This window comes from Eubalaena glacialis, chromosome 15, assembly GCF_028564815.1.
Source record: "Eubalaena glacialis isolate mEubGla1 chromosome 15, mEubGla1.1.hap2.+ XY, whole genome shotgun sequence".
NCBI classification, from domain to species: domain Eukaryota; kingdom Metazoa; phylum Chordata; class Mammalia; order Artiodactyla; family Balaenidae; genus Eubalaena; species Eubalaena glacialis.
This window is the reverse complement of record NC_083730.1, coordinates 82,509,151-82,529,692: the sequence shown is the minus strand read 5'-3', so window position 1 is coordinate 82,529,692 and position 20,542 is coordinate 82,509,151. Positions and strand designations below refer to the sequence as shown.

Here is a 20,542-nt window from a genome sequence, read left to right as displayed (position 1 = left end):
AAATTTTTTCCTGTGATGAGAACTCCTAAGATTTACTCTCTTAACTTCTATATATGACATACAGCAGTGTTAATTATATTTATCATGTTGTACATTACATCCCTAGTACTTATTTACCTTATAACTGGAAGTTTCTACCTTCATCCAATTTCCCCTCCTCCTACTCTTCACCTCTGATAACCACAAATCTGATCTCTTTTTCTGAGTCTCTTTGTTTGTTTGTTTTTGAAGTATAATGGACCTACAGCATTGTTAGTTCCTGTTACACAACACAGTGATTTGATATTTCTATACTTTTCAAAATGATCACCACAATAACTCTAGTTATGACCTGGCTCCATACAGAGATATTACATAATTATTGACTATATTCCCTGCACTGGACATTTCATACCCATGACTCATTTATTTTGTAACTGAAAGTTTGTACCTCTTAATCTCCCTCACCTTCCTCCCCTCTGGCAACCACCTGTTTGTTCTCTGTATCTATGACTCTGTTTCTGTTTTATGTTTTTTCATTTGTTTTATTTTTTAGATTCCACATATAAGTGAAATCATACACTTACGACTTTCTCCATCTGACTTATTTCACTTAGCATAATATCCTCTAGGTCCTCCATATTGTCACAGATGGCAAGATTTCATTCTTTTTTTATGGCTGAGTAGTATTCCATTGTATATATGTACCACATCGTCTTTATGCATTCATCTGTTGATGGACACTTAAGTTGCTTCCATATCTTGGCTATTGTAAATAATGCTGCAATGAGCATAAGGGTGCATGTATCGTTTCTTTTTTTTTTTGGCCGCGCCACATGGCATGTGGGATCTTAGTTCCCTGACCAGGGATGGAACCCATGACCCCTGCAGTGGAAGCATGGGGTCTTAACCACTGAACCACCAGGGAAGTCTCGTATCTTTTCGAATTAGTGTTTTCGTTTTCTTTGGATAAATACCCAGGAGTGGAATTGCTGGATTGTGTGATAGTTCTATTTTTAATTTTTTGAGGAATCGCCGTACTGTTTTCCATAGTGGCTGCACCAGTTTACATTCCAACACCAACAGTGCACAAGGGTTCCCTTTTCTCCACACCCTCTCCAACACTTGTCATTCGTTGTCTTTTTAGTAATAGCCATTCTGACAGGTGTGAGGTGATATCTCACTGTGGTTTTGATTTGCATTTCCCTGATGATTAGTGATGGTGAGCATCTTTTCATGTGTCTGTTGGCCGTCTGTATGTCTTCTTTGGAAAAATGTCTATTCAGTCTCTCTGCCCATTTTTTAATCTTTTTTATTTTTTTGATATGGAGGTGTATGCATTAAAGACTTAAATGTAAGACCTGAAACCATAAAACTTCTAGAAGAAAACATAGGCAATATGCTCTTTGATATCGGCCTTAGTACTTTTTTTTTTGGATATGTCTTCATGTGAGACTACAAATGAGACTACATCAAACTAAAAAGCTTTTTGCACAGTGAAAGAAACTGTCAACAAAACAAAAAGGCCAACTACTGAATGGGAGAAGACAGTTGCATATGATATATCTGATAAGGGGTTAATATCCAAGATATACAAAGAACTGTAAGTGACCTTGAATGTGTGAATGGACAGAGATGCTGCAGAAACACGAAGCTGGCTGTATGAGGGCTGGGAGCTTTCTCCCTCCTTACCACCTGGATCTCTGCTTAACCATCAGTGGGCATTTGGTGCCTCTGCCTTCTAGGGAGTGAGGTTTTCTATAGGCCTGGGGTGATACAACCTGTCTGGAATGGGCACTGCAGTGTGATTTTGTTATTCATCTCAGGAGTAAGAACTCTGCACTGTTTCTTGTTAATTTAATGATGCAGTTGAAGAGTCTTGCCATTGAGATTGGGACCGCTGCTCCTGCGGGTACAGAAATCCCTTAGTCCAGAGCAGTTCAGGATTGCCACAGCTGTTTATTTCACTGACTTACCTACCCATCCGCTCCTGCCTCCAAGTCAGGTGGATACGAGGTTAGAACCACTGTGTGTTTACCTGAAGAAAGCCTGGAGTGGGTGGAGTGGGTAGCACAGACCTTAACATATTCCAGTAGAATTTGTGCTTCTTTCAAGAGATGATCTCTTAGGCATTGGGGAGCTGAGTGGTACGCAATGCCAGACTCTCCCTGTGTCTATTTTTCTCAGGCCCAGCAAGTGTTGAGGGAGCATTTGAGTTGGTTGGCACATGGGCAATGAGGAAGCTGGTTTGTATCAACCTCCAAGAGCCCCTTTGGATTCAGGTGGGGTTTGGAGGATGGGAGTGCTCCTGTTTAGCTAGTGATTGGCTGCCACTCCCGACTTACAGGAAAGGGAGTCTCAGGAAAGCCCCATGTTCCCCAACCAACTGGGCCCATCTGATCTGTACTCGTTCTGTGATGGTAATGGTGTCACTGTGCCCTATCACAACATAAGGTCCTAGGGAAAGGGGATGTTGGGAATACTGAAGAAAGATTGCTGGCCCCGTGAGAAGATGGGATGACCTTTGCCCAAAGATTGATTAATCTGAGTCTTGCCAAGCTCATCTGAAGCAGAGGTGTATGCTTGTAAGAGGCTGAGGACCTCTGGGTTTTGGTCTTCTGGACAGAATCAGTGGTCACTAGGGAGGTGGGGAGGCAATGGGGTTGTTATATTCACCTCTATGTTCCATCTCCTTTTTTTTTTTTTTTTTTAATTTGGCTACGCCACACAGCTTGCAGGATCTTAGTTCCCTGACCAGGGATTGAACCTGCGCCCTCGGCAGTGAAAGCGCAGAGTCCTAACCACTGGACCACCAGGGAATTCCTTATGTTCCATCTCTAAGTGATATCAAAACACTCTGTAAGTTTCCCCAAGGATCTTGTCCCACTGTGGAACAACAGGTACACCCACTGGTTAGCAGAGGCTAGTCAGCACATTCTTAGGTCATTTTCAAATAAAAATGCTGGTGTGAAGAATAAATGTAGGAAAATAGCTTTTCGTCTTGTCAAAGAACCCAAGATACGAAGATGGGAATCTCCTATTTTGTGGGTCCCTGAGATGTAAATTAACTCTTTGAGACACTTACTGGCCAACCTATAGTTATGGTGGGGAAGGAAAGAAGTGAGTTCTGATGTCAAGAATGACTACAGAGAACAGGAAGGCAGCAGCAGTAGTGGATTGTTGTAGAACAGGAATCAAACTTTTTCTGTAGAGGCCAGATGGTAAATATTCTAGTCTTTCTGAGTCAACAGGTAAAAACGAGGATATCATATAAGTACGTATATAACAAGAGAGAAAACAAATTTCCACATGTTTTTTGTTGACAAAATTCAAAATATAATAATGACTGAGTACTTTTTTTTTTTTTTTTTGGGCGCTCCATGAGGCTTGCAGGATCTTAGTTCCCCAACCAGGGATTGAACCCAGGCCACTGCAGTGAAAGTGCCGAGTCCTAACCAGTGGACTGCCAGGGAATTCCCATAACCTAGTACATTTTTTTGGTAGTGCAGGCCTACTAATGAGAAGAATGGGTTCTTTGGGCGGGGGAGGGATAACATTTCACTTAGTTGGGGTTCAAAGTTAGTGTTCTCTCTCATCAGATCGATTGTGGATGTTCATCTGTACATACTGTCTTAGCTTGTAGGCTGTACAAAAACAGACAGTGGGCCGTTGTTTGCCGATGCATGTTCTAGAATCAATCTACAAGTATACTACTGTTAATAATGTCAGATAACATTCATAGGACATTGACCACATGTCAAACACCAGGCTAAGTGTTCTGCTTATGTTCTCTCATTGGATCCTTCAATAACCTGGTGATAGAAGTTACTCCTGTTCTTTTCATTTCCTAGGAAGGACAGAAGAGTGAGAATAGGAGGGATGGACACTTGCTCAAGGTTGTCTGTCTAGAAGCGGCAGTAGAATTTACACCCATGTCTGTCTGAATGCAGAGTCCAAGTTCATAACCACTAGGCTAAGGCATCCATCCAAGAAACTGACATGACCAAGGCCTCCATAAGCTGCTGAACCTTTGTAAACATGCTATATTTTTATTTATTTGCTGTTTTATTTTTGTTTTCTCCCCTATCTGTCTGTCTCTCCGAGTGATTGCTACCATCACCCTGCAAGCAAAAAGGGCTGGTGGTTTCTGTTTAGGAATATCAGCAGGGTGGAGAGAGGTGGGAGGGATGGAAATGGGTACCGCCTTCTTTTTAGTCAGAGTAGGGGAAGAACCCCAGGGATTTAAGAAGATGGTGTCAGCTTTAATTAAGAAAGCAGACTCAACCCAAGGGCTTATAAAAAAGCTGTAACCTTTGAACGCTTAATTCAGAAGGCCCTTCAGGTTCTCTCATTTGATTTTTTTTTTTTTTAACCCTTCCGCCTACAGCGTTCTCATCCATCCCCTTTATCCAAACCCATGTTTTGCTCAGCATTGTGCTGGTCAAAAGCCCCTCCCAGGGAATTCCTTGGCGGTCCAGTGGTCAGGACTCGGTGCTTTCACTGCCAAGGACGAGGGTTTGATACCTGGTCGGTGAACTAAAATCCCGCAAGTCACGTGGCGCAGTCAAAAAAAAAAAAAAAAAAAAGCCCCATCCCAGCCAGTTTCCGGGGGTCTCACTGTTCATGACAGGCCTCTGTGACCCTCCAGACCACAATTTGGAAGACCCAGGTGGTCCAATCTAACACAGTACCTTTGCTGGCCCAGGCGTGGCTACCAATACCACAGAGGTACCCTGTGCTTGGCTGGGTGCTCGCCAACTGTGGGCACTCCCTAGGACCTGCTGGTCCGCATACCTACCCAACTAGTCAGCAACAGGCAATGGGATATTTGAGCACCTCCCAAACTACAGTATAATTTTTTCCCCAGACCCTCTGTGGGAGGTGACGTGATTCCAGCAAATCATTGCAACTCTTAGGAGCCAGCCCTGACAAGACAAGCATATTGTCAGGAATATTTTCCTCAGAAACCCACAATTTCTGTCGTTATACAATGGCCCCAGAATAGGTGGAAGTAGCTTCTGTACTTTGAGGGGATCTGGCAAAGCCTTTCCTCCCCCTAATAATTTATCCCCCGGGCATATTTTTGTCCAAAATTCTACAGTCATAGATTTATCCCTTTGGCCAAGCATTGCCCTTTCTGGACTCTTCTTAAGAGGAAGTCTCTGATGGAGGCAACACACTACAGGACTTTAGTATAAATAGGATGAAAGAGGATCTTAGATGCACTGGGTACCAATCGTGGGACGGCATTTCTGGCACTGTTCTGAGTGCTGTACGATACTAATTCATTTAATTGTCATGACAACCCCATAAAGTGGGTTCTAGCATCACCCCCATTTTACAGATGAGGAAATGGAGGCTTAAGAGAAGTTAAATACTTTGCCCAAAGTCACACAGCTAGTAAGTGGAGTTCAAAATTGGGACTGGAACCAATATTTCTTGTCTTTCAGTGTGAAATTGTGCCGGGGTCCCCAAGACCACCCCCAGCTTCACTGATTCTCTAGGAGAACTCACAGGACAATGAAGAGCACGCTTCCAAGAGCCCTCTCCCAGTGCAGTCACATGGGACACGCTTAATTCCTCCAGCAACAAGTTGTGGCAACACGTGTGGAATATCTACCAGGGACGCTCGTTAGAGACTCCAGCGCCCTAGGTTTTTACTGGGGCTCGTCACATAGGCATCCTCTGCCTAGCACATACCAAAATTCCAGACTCGCAGAAGGAAAGCAGGTGTTCAGCATAAGCCACACTGTTTGTACAAACAGTTTAGGCCTGGTGAACCCCACTCTTACCAGTTCTGGGAACGGTGGGAACCCTCCTGAAATCCAAGCTCCTAGTTGCCAGCCCAGGCCAACCTTGCAGGTAGGCCTTTCTAAGGAAAGCACTCAGGCCTGCTACGTTAGCTCTTTTTTTTTTTTTTTTTTGTGGGATCTTAGTTCCCCGACGAGGGATTGAACCCAGACCCTTGGCAGTGAGAGTGCAGAATCCTAACCACTGGACCACCAGGGAAGTCCTGCTATGTTAACTCTTTAAGGCACAGATATCCTTTCCACTCATCCGTGTTTTTGAAAAGGGGTGATTTGCATTTTCCATCTTCTGTAAGGATTGATCCCCTCAGTAAATCTCACGGAATTGCTCAGGAGTAAATGAAAGCATGCCTAAGGGCACTTGGCACAGTGTTTGTCACGTAATAAGTGGTTGATATTGTCATCCTCACTGGCTGCTTCCTGATCATTTCTGTGTCTCTTAGAACTGGTAAGGGGCTCCAGTTAACTCTTACGCCTTCCCCACCCGCTCTGTCGTTCCCAGGAGGCCCCTATCAGGTTGAGGTCAACATCTCCAGCACCGGCAGGCTCCCCAACGGCACGCTGTATGCGGCCAAGGGCTCCCAGGTGGATTTCTGCTGCAGCAGCAGCTCCTGGCCTCCGCCCATGGTTGAGTGGTGGTTCCGGGCCCCGGATTCTAGCACCGAGCCCTTCGGAAACAACCTGACGGCCAGCTGCTTCACGCTGTTACTGATGTCGCAGAACCTCCAAGGGAACTACACCTGTTTGGCCACAAACATGCTCGGTGGGAGACATCGAAAGGTGACCACCGAGCTCCTGGTCTACTGTGCGTAAGAAGTGCTCCCCTCCCCCACTCCTTCACCTTGACCCTTCGTGAACTGCGTGTTTGTGCCTCCCCTTTGTATACAAAGACTTACCTGATGCACAGGTTCTGACATGCTTCTGCAGCTCCCTCGACACACACGTACACATGTCAAAGAGAGTGTTGCCTCTTCTGGAAGCTCGCTGCTAACTAGGAGTACAGGAGAATCCCTGTGAGTCATAGAGGGGAATTAATGCCAGGTCTAAAGTTTTTTTTAAATTGAGGTGAAAGTATATAGCATAACATTAACCATTTTAAGATGTACAATTCAGTGGCATTGAGTCTATTCACACTGTTGTGCAACCATCACGTTTATCTAGTTCCAAAACATTTTCATCACCCCAAATTGGAAACCCCATATCCGTGAAGCAGTCACTCCCATACCCTCTTCGCCCAGCCCCTGGCAACCACCAGTCTATGTTCTATCTCTATGGATTTGCCTATTCTGGACATGTCATATAAATGGAATCATACCCTATATGACCTTTGGGGACTGGCATCTTTCCCTTAGCATAATGTTTTCAAGGTTCATCTTGTTGTAGCTTGTGTCAGTACTTGCTTTCATTTCTTGGCCTAAGAGTATCTATTGTATGGCTCTACCACAATTTGTTTATCCATTCATCTGCTCTCACGCTCTCCGTGAACACAGGCCCTCTAGCGCTGTTAAGAACCAATAGTTCATGAATCTTTATATTGCAGGTGAAGAAACAACAACCCAATGCACCTATGCACACATTTAGTGGAGGAAAACCACTGTAGAAATAAACACAGGGTGCACTCCTAATCCATGCTAACGAAAGGGAGCATGAGAACGACAATTAGCAGGCAGGGCAATGACACACTTACTTTGTACGTTATTCAGAGCCTTTGTAAGTCTCTATGCTGTCTATCATAAATGACATTTATCGTATACAAAGTCATACGTGCTTGTTGTAGGAAACAGATGAGTAGAAAGAAGAAAATAATCACTTGTACTCTAACCATCATTTTGGTATATTTCCAATAATTTTTCTTTTAGATGCCACATATCTACAAATAAGATCCAAATTTCTATTTATATGTATTATATAAAATATATAAAGGTATATGACATACATAATATATATACTACCTACATACATATATAATATATATTATTTTATATATAATTATGAACACATAGGTTACAACGGGTTTGTAATTTGTTAAATTTTTATATTTTTTTTAAGTGGTACTTGCACATAGCAAAAAAAAAGTGTATGTTGAGGTTTGGGGGTGAATAAATCTCCCTCTTCCTGCAACTCCCTCTAGGGACCAGCAGTGTCCAGTAGAACTTTCTGTGATGATGGAAATGTTCTCTTCTGTATGGTCTAATAGCTACCATGTGTGATGACTAGGAAATGTGAGTAGTCTGATGGAGGAAATAAATTTGTAATTAAATTAATGAAAATTTAAATAGCCACACGTGGCTAGTGAGAAATGCAAATCTCTTCCAAGATTTAACACCCAGCCGAGGAAACCCAACTTGTGTCAGGCACTGATTTGTGCTAGGAGCTATCTCAAGGTACACTAACTGGGGTTGACGTTTCTCTGATACCCTGGTTCTGTAATCCTTAGGGTCAGCCCAGTGGCTCATCTTAGTCTGTGATTAAGGCCACGTCCTCTGGTGTTTTGCAGCGCCCCCTCCGTCAGCCCCTCAGTGCTGGGCAGAGCTGTCGCCAGGATTGTTCACGCTGCAGCTCAGCTGTCGCTGGGCTGGAGGATACCCAGACCCAGACCTCCTGTGGACAGAAGAGCCAGGAGGTGTGGCTGTGGGGACGTCAAAGCTGGGGGTTGAGATGCTGAACCAGCCTCAGCTGTCGGACGGCAAGAAGTTCAAGTGTGTCGGGAGCCACATAGTGGGGCCGGAGTTGGGAGCCAGCTGTGTGGTACAGATCAGTGAGTCTGCTTTGCCTTGTCCTGGGGTTCTGGGGTCCACTCATCTTCCTCTTTTCTGGAACAACCCTTTGAAAGAAGGTCTGGGAAAGAAATCCCAGGGTGTTGGAGTGAACTGAATTCCTTCCATTTCTTCCTTCCTTTTGCTTTTTTTTTTTAATTGAAGTATATTGGATTTATAATATTGTGTTAATTTCTGCAGCAGAGTGATTCAGTTGCACACACACACACACATACACACACACACATAAATATATGTATACACACATTCTTTTTCATTCTGGTTTATCACAGGATATTGAGTACAGTCCCCTGTGCTATACAGTAGGACCTTGTTGTTTATCCATTCTATATATACTAGTTTGCATCTGCTAACCCCAAATGCCCTCTTCATCCCTTCCTTTCAAACTTTAAAGATGCTTAATGAAACTTCTTGGTTCTAGTCCGAACTGGTTTTCCCTTGCAGTTTCTAAGTACTGAAGATGGAGCAGTGAACAAGACAGACAAGGTTCATTTACTAGTTATCTCCTGTTATGGAACAAATTACCCCAGAACTTAATGGCTTCAAACAGCAGTCATTATCTCACGATTTCTGTGGGCCAGGAATTCATACAGGGCAAGGTGCTGACATCTTGATTTAGAACTTCAGACTTTCCAAACTGTGAGAATAAATATCTGTTGTTTTAAGCCACCCCGTTTGTGGTACTTTGTTACAACAGCCTCAGGAAACCAATACAATGAGTAAGCCAGGGCCAGAGCGTGTTGGGTTGTGTTGGCCCTGGTGAGGTTGTCCTCACAGTTTATGAGGATAATCCTCAGAGGTGCAGCTGTGGAGAGCTGACATGCTGAGAAGTGAGCCCTGCTGTGTCAGCAGGTGCTTGTTTTCCCAGGCAAGTGACGTTCAAATGGTTTACCCTTCCCACTAACTCATTCAGCACACTGCTCCGGAGTGTCCCCTCTGTGTCAGGTACCATACCTGGCCTTGGGCAACATAAGGGACCAAGACTCGCTTTCTGCCCTAGGACAGGGGTTGGTAAACTATGCCTCATGGGCCAAATCTGACCCAGTTGGTTTTGGGACAATTTTTTAAAAATGAGATTTAAGTCACATAATATAAACTTCACTATTTTAGAGTTTATAATTCATTGTTTTGTTTTTTTTTTTAGTATGTTCACAATGTTGTACTACCATCACCATTCTAATCCAGAATATTTCCATCACCCCCAAAAGAAACCCTAGCAGTCACTCTCTCTAGAAAGACCACGTGAGGGTACTCATTTCCCAGTATCTCCACTGACATCGAGTGTTATTAATTTTTAAGATTTTTCCTGTTTGCTAGTTGGGATATGGCATATTGTTTTCATTTGGTTTTCTTTGATCACTGGTGGAGTTGATAATTTTCATATGTGTATTGACTTCCTATATATTATCTGTGAATTATCTGTTCATATTTTGTCCATTTTTCTATTGGCTTGTTCATCTTATTGTTCCATAAGAGTCAGTTAATTTCATAGAACTGTCATGCCCGTTATAGATATTTTTCTGGTATATTTGGCTCCTAAACCACATTTCTGCTAGTGATGAGCAGTTTCTGATTTTGAAAGGTTCACCTCTGTCAGTCCTGTTTGGTTTTTTTTTTTTTTTAAATAAATATTCATTTATTTATTTATTTGGCTGCACAGGGTCTTAGTTGTAGCGTGCGGGATCTATTGATAGTTGCCTGACCAGGGATCGAACCGGGGCCCCCTACATTGGGAGCGTGGAGTCTTAACCACTGGACCACCAGGGAGGTCCCCTCTCAGTCCTGTTCTTTTAGGTTTCTGCGCTCAGAAGGTCTTTGACTCTTTCTTATTAACTTACTATTTGTAATCTTCACAGTAGCCTGCAAATTAGGATGATTCGTAAATTGCAGATGATAACGTGTGTGAACTAATTTACCCAAGATCAGTTGGCTCGTAAGTGACGGAGCCAACACAGAGCCAGGCTGGTCTGACCCCAGCGCTCTTGCTTTTATCCAGGCAGCGCTCACTGCTTTCCTGGTGACCTTCCACACGTGATCCAGCAAATCTTTTCAGGTAGGATTTAGGTGCTCAGCATGGTTCCAGGTGCTGTGGAGGAATACAGAGTCTTTGCCTTTAAAGGACTTAAACTTTACTTGGCGAGAGAAGTCTGGCAAATGTGAAGCAGGAAATGGCAATATCACAAATACAACTGACCCTTGAACACCACAGGTTTGAATTGCGCGGTTCCACGTACATGTGGATTTTTTCAATAAATGTAGTATCTGTATTTTCACTTTACAGATCTTTAAATGAACTCGCTGTGGGGAAAAGTTTGTGTCTGATTAGAGATCACAGGATATAGAATCCAAAGAACTAGGGTTTGAGTCCTGATTCTATCCAAACTGTTTCAGTTTCCTGTCCTTGGGCGAGTCATTTATCAATTCCTTTGTTTCTGAGGCAGAGAGAGCAGGACGTGGATTTTTATGGATTTTTAGATTTCTCGCAGGTTGGTCTCCCAACCCCCATGTTGTTCAAGGGTCAACTGCGATGGTGACGTTAACATTTACTGAGTGCAGATAGAGTGCAGGTGCCAAGTGTTTTGCACACAGTATCTCGTTCAGTCCTCAATCACCCTGTGAGCTGAGAGCTCCTATTATCCCTCAGAATTAGTTTCCTGGAGCTGCTGTAACAAAGTATCACGAACTTGGTGGCTTAAAACAACAGCCGTTTATTCTCTCTCAGTTCTGGAGGCTAGCAGTTTGAAATCAAGGTGTCGGCAGGGCTGTGCTCCCATCAGAGTCTTCATGGGAGAATCCTTCCTGGCCTCTTCCAGCTCCTGATGGCTGTATGTGTTCCTTGGCTTGTGGCTGCATCACTTTGGTCTTTGCATCCGTTTTCATGTGACCTTCCCCTCTGTGTGTATGTCTTCCTGTGGCCTCTCCTCTTCTTATAAGATACCAGTCCTTGGATTTAGGGCCCTCCCTCAATCCAGGATGATTTCATCTTGAGATCCTTAACTAGTTACATCTGCAAAGACTCCATTTCCGAATAAGATCACATTCTGGGGTTCTAGGTGGACATGAATTTGGGGAGGACGCTCCATTTTACCGATGGTGAAACAGAGGCAGCCGACTTGCCCAGACTGCAAATAGAAAGCAGTATACACACTCAGAGTGGTACATAATGAGGATGTCCGAAGTGTGTTATGGAAGTAAGTCCCAGGAAGTGAATAAATGATGGACCGATGCTGACAGAGGGTGAAATTAGCAGAGGCAGCTGGTGGGGTTGTGTTATTTTGCCCTTACCCTCCCATTTTATTTGCAGATCTTGCCTAAGTCTTTATTCCTGTGACCCCTGAGACTTGACCAATAATTTGAATCTAAATATGTGCTCAGGGTTAAGAAATGTGTCTGGAGAAGGGAGCTGACCAGAAGTTTTCCCAATTCCAGGAGCACAGGAAGCAAGCACAGAGCCTGGACCCTTCTCGGACTCTGACACCGTCCAGTTCTCCCCGCCTCCCTCTTGGGCACTCGAGCCTGGATGTGCATACAAGTCACCTGGGGGGGCTGGTTAAAATGCAGATTCTGACTCTCTTGGTCTGGGTGGACCCAATATCTGCATTTCTAATTGCCTACAGGAAGTGCTGTTGCTGCTGGTCCGAGGACCACACCTTGAGTAGCAAGGCCCTTGCAGGCGAGGGGTCTCTGGATCATTCCACTTGAAAGGACTAGTACGTCACTGAAGTGTAATGCTAACGTCCACCTCAGGGATCCAGGGCAGTGTAGCCCCCAAGCTGATGAAAAGTGATGCTTTCCGGGATTCCTGCTGCCCAGATTGATCGATCTATCTATCTATCTATCATCTATCTATCATCTATCTATCTACCTTTCTTTTCTTTCTTTCATTTCTTTTCCTTCCTTCCTTCCTTCCTTCCTTCCTTCTTTCCTTTCTTCTTTCTTTCTCTCTTTCTTCCTCCCTCCCTCCCCTTCCTTCCTTCCTTCCTTCTTTCTCTCTTTCTCTCTCTCTCTCCCCCTCCCTCTCTCCCTCCCTCTCTCTCTCTTTCTCTCTTTCTTCCTCCTTCCCTCCCTCCCTCTCTCTCTCTCTCTCTTTCTCTCTCTCTCCCTCCCTTCCTCCCTCTCTCTTTCTTTCTTTCTTTCAGCTGTGCCACGCAGTTTGTGGGATCTTAGTTTCCCGACCAGGGATTGAACCTGGGCCACCCAGCAGTGAAAGCGCCAAGTCCTAACCACTGGACGGCCAGGGAGCTCCCCAGATCTCTCTTTATATGGTGTGTAGGCCCCTAAACTGAAGACGCCAACTCAGCCTACGATAAGCTGTGGTGTTACGGAGCCCCGTGCACGGTGGCCCCAGCTTGTCGTCCGCCTCCTGCAGCACCTGCCCCACCCCTGACACAGCATCCCTTTAAGTGAAACTTGTTGAATTTATAGGTGCCACACTAGCTGGATGGTGACCCAGCTGTCTGAGGGGTGAGTGCTGTGTTTGGCAAAAGTACATGATGTTTGTTTGGGGTTCAGGGGAGGTGCACTGGTGGAATTGTTTGTTTTGCTTTTAATAAAGGAGGAGGGGGCCATTTATCAGACTTTGGTTTGGGACCCCCAAATACAGACATACTGATGAGGCTTGTCACTGCTGCTGGCTTTGTGACCCTAAAGGAAATTCTGGTTAACCATAAAGCGGGGAAGGAGTGATTTAGCAACATGGGGGTAATCTGACAGTTGATCCAAGAAGGGGTGTCCGCAGGTGAGTTTTCTGAGCAAAACCAGGTTTGGGGTATTCTCTTCTGTTAACCTGACCTAGAGAGAGAGGCTTCTGGGTTGTTCCACCCCCACCCCCTTGCCCCTTCCCCCTTCCCCAGATGCCCGCAGTGAAACCCTAGTTTCTCTCTTGGAACAACTGCCAAGGGGAAGCGTGTAGTTTCACTCTCCAGGGCAGGAACCCAACATGCTGCTCTGTATCCCTCAGCTGCTGAAAATATGGATTTCATAAATCCTCCCAAGATGAATTTGCTACCCTTCCCAAGAGGGTGTGCATTTTGGGAAAAGGCTTCTCTTGCAAAGGATACAAGTAGATCGCCATAGTAGACCTCATAGCTCCCTGTGTCCCACTTAAATCAGACCTCAAGGCCACAGGGATGCCACATTCTGAGTTTTCTAGGACAGACCTGTGCTAGACAGAAGAATGGCCCCCAAAAGATGTCCACATCCTAATCCCCAGAACCTGTGATAATGTTACCTTACATGGTAGAGGGACTTTGCATCTGTGATTAAGAATTTTGAGATGGGGAGAGTGTCCTGGGTTATCTGGGTGGGCCCAGTGTGATCCCAAGGGTCCTTATAAGAGGGAGGCAGGAGGGTCACATGCAGTAGTGAGAAGTGATGACAGATGCAAGAGGTAGGAGTAATTCAAGGAAGGGACTACGAGCCAAGGAATGCAGGTGGCTCCTTTCTAGAAGCTGAGAAAACAAGGAAATGGATTCTCACCTAGAGCCTCCAGAAGGAACCAGCTCTGCCAACACCTTGATTTTAGTTCTGCAAGATTATTTCGGACTTCTGACCTCCAGAACTATAAAAGGATAAATTTGTGTTGTTTTAACTGCTAAGTTTGTGCAATTTGTTACAGCAGCAACAGGAAACTAATACAGCTGCCTTCTGTCCCCTGGAACACCCTTGTCAGGCTGTGTGCCCATATCTTACCTGATCAGTATGGTTATTATACATAGAAGCTTACAGCATAAGAAGTAAGGAGATGTGGACCACAAAAGCGTGACTCCTTGGGTTCCATTCTTACGTAGGGTGACCAGCTCATCTTGGTTTGCCCGGGACTTCACTAGTTTTAGCACTGAAAGCCCCCAGGTCCTGGGAACCCCCTCAGCCTTGCACAGACCAGGACATTTGTTCCCCCTAAATCCTAGCTGCTCACTTATTTAGTCATGTGACTTTGAGCAAGTTACTTAACTTTCTCTGTGCCACAGTTTCCCCATCTGCAAGATTGTTGTGAGAATTATTAATTGGGTTAATAAGTAGAATGGTGCCTAGCCCATTGAATGTTCAACAAATATTAGCTTTTATTATTATATGAGACCAGGTGCAGTACAGAAGTTCCTGGACTTGCTTTGTTTGGAAGAAGTAATATTCTTGAAATTCTCAGACCACCGATTGAATCTCCTTCAACGTTTGTCTTTCTTTACCTTCTTCTGATGGTCAGGGAGCCCCTCCCTTCTCTCTGAGCCCATGAAGACTTGTTTCGTGGGAGGCAATGTGACGCTCACCTGCGAAGTGTCTGGAGCCTACCCCCCCGCCAAGATCCTGTGGCTGAGCAACCTCACCCAGCCGGAGGTCGTCATCCAGCCCAGCGGCCACCACCTCATCACCCAGAGTGGCCAGAGCTCCACCCTCACCATCCGCAACTGCTCCCAGGACCTGGACGAGGGCTACTATGTCTGCCGGGCTGAGAACCCCGTGGGGGTGAGGGAGGTGGACATCTGGTTGAGCGTGAAAGGTGAGTGAAGTGGCCCCGGAGGAGGAGGAGGAGGGCCGAGAGCTTCAGAGGACCTGGCATCAGCATGGGGACAGCTTGGTGCCTCCCTACATGTGGGTCACTGCCATCTGGGAGAAGGCCTATCTGCTTCCCTGTGGCTTGACAAGGTGGATGGGAAAATTATTGTCCAGTCCTAAATCTCTAACATTTGCATAGGGATAAAAAAGTTATTTAATATCTGTTACATCCTAAAGGAAAAAAATATATATATATTAAAATAAAATACATACATGTATAAAATAGATATGATTTATATATATATATATATAAAATGTAAGCTGAGAAACATAATAGCAAAATGAACACCCAGGAAAGTAACATCCCACTTACGATATAGAACAGTGCCAACACTGCTGGAATTACCTGCAGATAGTGTGGCCAGATTTAGAAAACAACAATAGCAAAGCTAAAAAACCAGGATGCTCACTTAAATTTGTATTTCAGAAAAACAAATAATTTTTTTTTTTAATGTACGACCCCAGTATTGCTTGGGACATACTTATTCTAAAAAAATTATTCATTGTTTATCTGAAATCCAAATTTAAGTGGGCACACAGTATTTTATCTGGCAACCCTACCTGTAGGCCCATTTCCAGGCTCATCCTGGGCCTTCTGAAAAAGGTAACCACTATCCTGAGTTTCATGTTTTATTTAAGAAAAAATATGCTGCATACGTACACATTTCTACATAACATATTGTTTGTTTTAGAGTTTTGAAAAATGGTTGTTACCATACAAATGTAGTCTTTTGTAATTTGCCTTTTTTATCCCACATTTTGTTTCCAGAATTTATTCATGCTGATGTGTATAATTACCCTTTGTACCTCTGTACTGCTGTATACTTTTCCATTGTATCACTACTCCACAACTAAGTTATTGATTTTCCTGCTGATGGATGCTTGTGCTGCTTCTGATTTTTTTGTTGTGATGAACAAACGGTGTTGCTATGGAAACATTTTTACCAGCCCCTTGTGTACATATACCCAGGTCCCCAGGCAAATATTTCTCTAGAATATTTGTACAAGGAGTAGAAATGAAGGTTAGGTTATGTGCATTTTTATCTATGAGATAACATCAAATTATTTTCCAAAGTGGTTATACCAATTTCCATTTGCAACGGCAGTCGTTCCACATTTTCACCCACAGACTTTGTGATTTTTGCCCATCAAGTAGGTGTAAAATGAAATCTCACTGTGGTTCTAATTTGAATGTCTCTGATTACTAAGAAGGCTGAGCATTATTTCATATGTTTATTTGCTATTCATGTTTCGTCTGCGAAATACATAGTTGTGTCTTTTGACGCTTTCCCCTTTCCTATAGATATATAGGAGTTCTTTAGAAATTCCATATGCTAATTGTTAGTTTTACATGTTACAAATATCTCCTTTCAGTTGCCTTTCTTGTTTTCTTTATGGTATCCTTCGATTTGCAGACATTCTTACTTTAATGTTGTTGACTTTATGAATCTGTTCTTATATCATTAGCAATTTTTGTGTCTTAAGAAATCCTTATCTATCCTATGGTCATGAAAGTATTCTTCCATATTTTCTTAAAGTTTTAACACTTGCCTTTCATAGTTAACTCTGTAGTCCATCTAGAATTGATTTTTGTGAATGATGTGAGGTAGACATCAAGTTTCCTCCACCCCCCAATTTGGATAACTATTTGGTCTAGCACCACATCCTGAAGAGTTCCTCTTCTACTCACTAGTCTGTCCTATATCAAGTTTCCTTCTGTGTGTGGACCTGTTCTTGGATTTCCTATTCTGTTCTCTTTTTTTAAATATATATATATTTTTGGCCATCCCAAGCAGCATGCGGGATCTTAGTTTCCCCGACCAGGGATCAAACCCGCGCTCCTAGGAGTGGAAGCGCTGAGTCTTTTTTTTTTTTTTAATAAATTCATTTATTTTTTATTTTTGGCTGCATTGGGTCTTCGTTACTGTGCACGGGCTTTTCTCTAGTCGTGGCAAGCGGGCTTCTCATTGCGGTGGCTTCTCTTGTTGCAGAGCACGGGCTCTAGGCGCACGGGCTTCAGTAGTTGTGACTTGCAGGCTCTAGAGTGCAGGCTCAGTAGTTGTGGCTCACGGGCTTAGTTGTGGCATATGGGCTCTTCCCCGACCAGGGATCGAACCCATGTCCCCTGCATTGGCAGGCGGATTCTTAACCACTGCGCCACCAGGGAAGTCCCGAAGCGCTGAGTCTTAACCGCTGGACTGCCAGGGAAGACCCTCCCTATTCTGTTCTATTGATCATTTCATTGTGGCACCAATAACTCACACTCTTAATTACTATGGCCTTAACAGCAGGCTTGATGTGTGGAGACACAGAGATTTTAACTTTCCAATGTTCTTCTTTTTTTTTTTTTTTTTTCTGTTTTTACTTTTTATTTAATTTTTTTTGAATTTTATTTTATATTTTTATATAAAATTATATTTTTATATAAAATTAGTTTTACATAACTAATTCTTATTAGTTATCTATTTTATACATATGAGTGTATATATGTCAATCCCAATCTCCCAGTTCATCCCACCACCACGCCCCCCTCCAGTGTTCTTTTGCATCACATGCTTTGTTTGATTCCCACAAACTGTCTGAAGTAGAAGAATGAGAACTTTATCTTGCTCTGCAGAGAGGTCATATGCCTTGCCCAAGGTCATGAACCCGAGATAAGAGTAGGATCCAGGCAGAGGAGGGGAGGTATTGCCCTCCTAGCTGTGTGTATCACGTGGCTGAGTCAAGGGTGTGATTTGTCTTTGCAGAACCTGTAAACATCGGGGGAATTGTGGGCACCATCGTGAGCCTCCTTCTGCTGGGACTGGCCATTATCTCCGGGCTTCTGTTGTACTACAGCCCTGTGTTCTGCTGGAAAGGTAAGGGCTTCCCGGAACGGTAAGGGCTTCCTGGGTCCCTTTGCTTCTCTCTCAGGCTTCTTGAGAGGGTGTGGGTGGGGGAAGGTGGCCCCTGTTATGCTCCCACCTGAAGCTCCATTCGAGAGGTTTCCAAATTGGGTGCAGATGTGCAATAATGCAGCACCTAAGAACCACTCCTGAACATCCTGTCATCTCTCGTATTGGGTCAGTTTTCTCATTGTCCATTCTTTTGTAAATGTTAGATTGATTAGAAATTTCTGTGAGGCCGAAGTGGATATTATTGGATATTAATGTTTTTTCCTTTCTCCTTTCAGTAGGAAGCACTTTCAGGTGAGTGTTCTCCTTTCAGTAGGAAGCACTTTCAGGTGAGTGTTCCCTAGACTCAAATCAAAAATCCATTTCCATGATGTCTTCACTGACGTTTTGTTTATAATGTTTCATAAGAACAATAATAACCACCGCCACTGGGGACCTACCACGGGCCAGACACGGGGCTGGTGCTTCCTCGGGCATTATTACAACCCCGTCATAAACTCTTCAGGGTGCTGCTGTTGTCTCCGTGTTCCAGACAAGTCGAGGGAGGCTCAGTGAAGCAAAAAGCAGCTTCTGCAAGCTCATCCAGGAAGTGATCGGCCGTGCCTGCAGTCAGACCTGGGCCTGACCCGATTCCAAAGTCTGTGCTCTTTTTACAACGCCAGACCTCGGGGCGAGGCACATTGCTGGACTGTCACTGAGGCATAAAGACAGCATGTACATGTTGAGCCCAGTCATTCATGCATTTATTTTATCTAGTTTTCCTTTTCTAAAAGGAAGAATAAGTCATAGTCTTACAGCATGTTTTGGAAGAGTAGTCTGAGCATGCCCAGAAGCCCCTCCTAAAAGGAAACCTCAGTAGGGGCAAAGCAACTAAATGGAAGTTATGTATTTAGCCTCCTAAGGAGATTCTGGGTGGGAGCAAAGAACTCTTCTCTTTGCTCCTCTTATCCATTTATAACTATGGGGTATTATTGTTCTGGGACCATCTTTCAACGGAAAGTGTTACCTTTACTGCCCTGTTTTTGAGGGTCATTCTGGAATGAATCTGTCATTCCCCAGGCTTATTTTTCACAGAAGGGAGCAGCTTGGCATAATGGGAAAAGGCTTTGGAATGAATGGACCTGGGTTCACATGGCAGCTCTGCCCTTCAAGCCCGTGGCTCCTGGAAAATCCCTGACCCTCTCTGAGCCTTTGTGTCCTCATCTGTTTCTCAGAGGCGGGCTGTAAGGATGAAATGAGAATGTAATGCTCCTCGGACTGTGACTGGCCCGTGAAATGTACAGTCTGGCTGGGCAGGCAGAGCCAGCAACAAGCTAGAGAACAATTCAGTGCCAAACCGCTGCCCGTGGACGCCAAATTCACTCATAGTTCAAGGCTTCAGGGGGAGGCAGAGGACTTTACTTGGGCCTTGAATAATGAAAAGGTGGAGGAGTTTCAGTAAGTGCAGGAGAAATAAGGGCATTTCAGGAAAGGAACAGAGCGTCTGTGTACGTGCTGTGAGGGGAACTGAAATGGTGGGTGCTTGGGACAATGAGGTCATCTGCCTGAGGAGCCGCAGGGTGGGGGGAGGTGGAGTGATAAAACTCACCCAGCACAGGATACAATTATCTAGACAGTCTTCGGCAGCATCTCTCTGCGAGGTTACAACCGCACTGTCATCTCACGACTCAACCAAGTTGAATACATGAAGAATTTTCCATGTTACCAGAGGGGCTGCAAAGAACCAAGTGTTTCCTATTCAGCGAGGGCTGAAGTTGGAGAAAACAGGGTATCTTCTTGATTATTTCTCCCCTTCTGGAAATTAGGAGGCAAGACATGGGTGATGTCATGGTTTTGGTGGACTCAGAAGAGGAAGAGGTGGAGGAGGAGGAAGATGCTGCCGAAGAGGAAGAGGAGGAAGCAAGTGAGAGGGACGAGTCACCAAAAGAAGTAACCAAGTACGGCCACATCCACAGAGTGACCGCACTGGTGAATGGGAACGTGGACCGCATGGCCAATGGACTCCAGGCTCTGCAGGGTAAGCTCTTTGTCCTTAGAAGCTCTCTGCGAGGTTGTGGTGGGCTTCCCCGGAAGAAATCTCCAAGGGTCTGTCTTTTAAAGGTTGGGAAAAACAGTTAAAGTTTAATCTAGAATCTGAGAATCTCCTATCAACTACCAACACGCTAATTAAATGGACAAATATTTATCAAGGGCCTGCTCTGGGAAAGGCACAGATTGGTACTGTCAGGCACTAGAAAAGAAAGACCGATGGTGAAGGGCTTTACGAGACCAGTTAGGGCGAACAGACTAAAACACGAGGGGGAAATGAAACCAGCAGGAAGATTTAACCAACCCTTTGTGAGGGCAGTAGAGGAGCTTTGGCAAGAAGGAATCTGATTCCTTGCCTGATGAATGATACGTTTACAAATCACAGAACCTCAGAAGAAAGATGCGAGCACTGAGGGGTGCATTGGTTGGGAGACGTTTTATGGAAGATGTGGGCTATGAGGCACGTCTTTCAGGACAGCTAAGTTTGAATAAGCAGAAAGGAGAG

The 20,542-nt window shown here is 44.3% G+C and overlaps 1 protein-coding gene across 2 annotated transcripts in view; it reads left to right on the top strand.

The window, feature by feature from the left end:
• Positions 1–20,542, top strand: part of VSIG10 (V-set and immunoglobulin domain containing 10) — a 36,146-nt gene that overhangs the window by 12,412 nt on the left and 3,192 nt on the right. Inside the window, exons 3-8 of one of the 2 annotated variants that reach the window (XM_061169881.1) lie at positions 6,289–6,591; positions 8,284–8,544; positions 14,766–15,059; positions 17,863–17,973; positions 18,323–18,338; positions 19,815–20,026. In XM_061169881.1, coding sequence (XP_061025864.1) covers positions 6,289–6,591; positions 8,284–8,544; positions 14,766–15,059; positions 17,863–17,973; positions 18,323–18,338; positions 19,815–20,026 — 1,197 coding nt within the window. The other variant, XM_061169880.1, reaches the window with a different exon arrangement.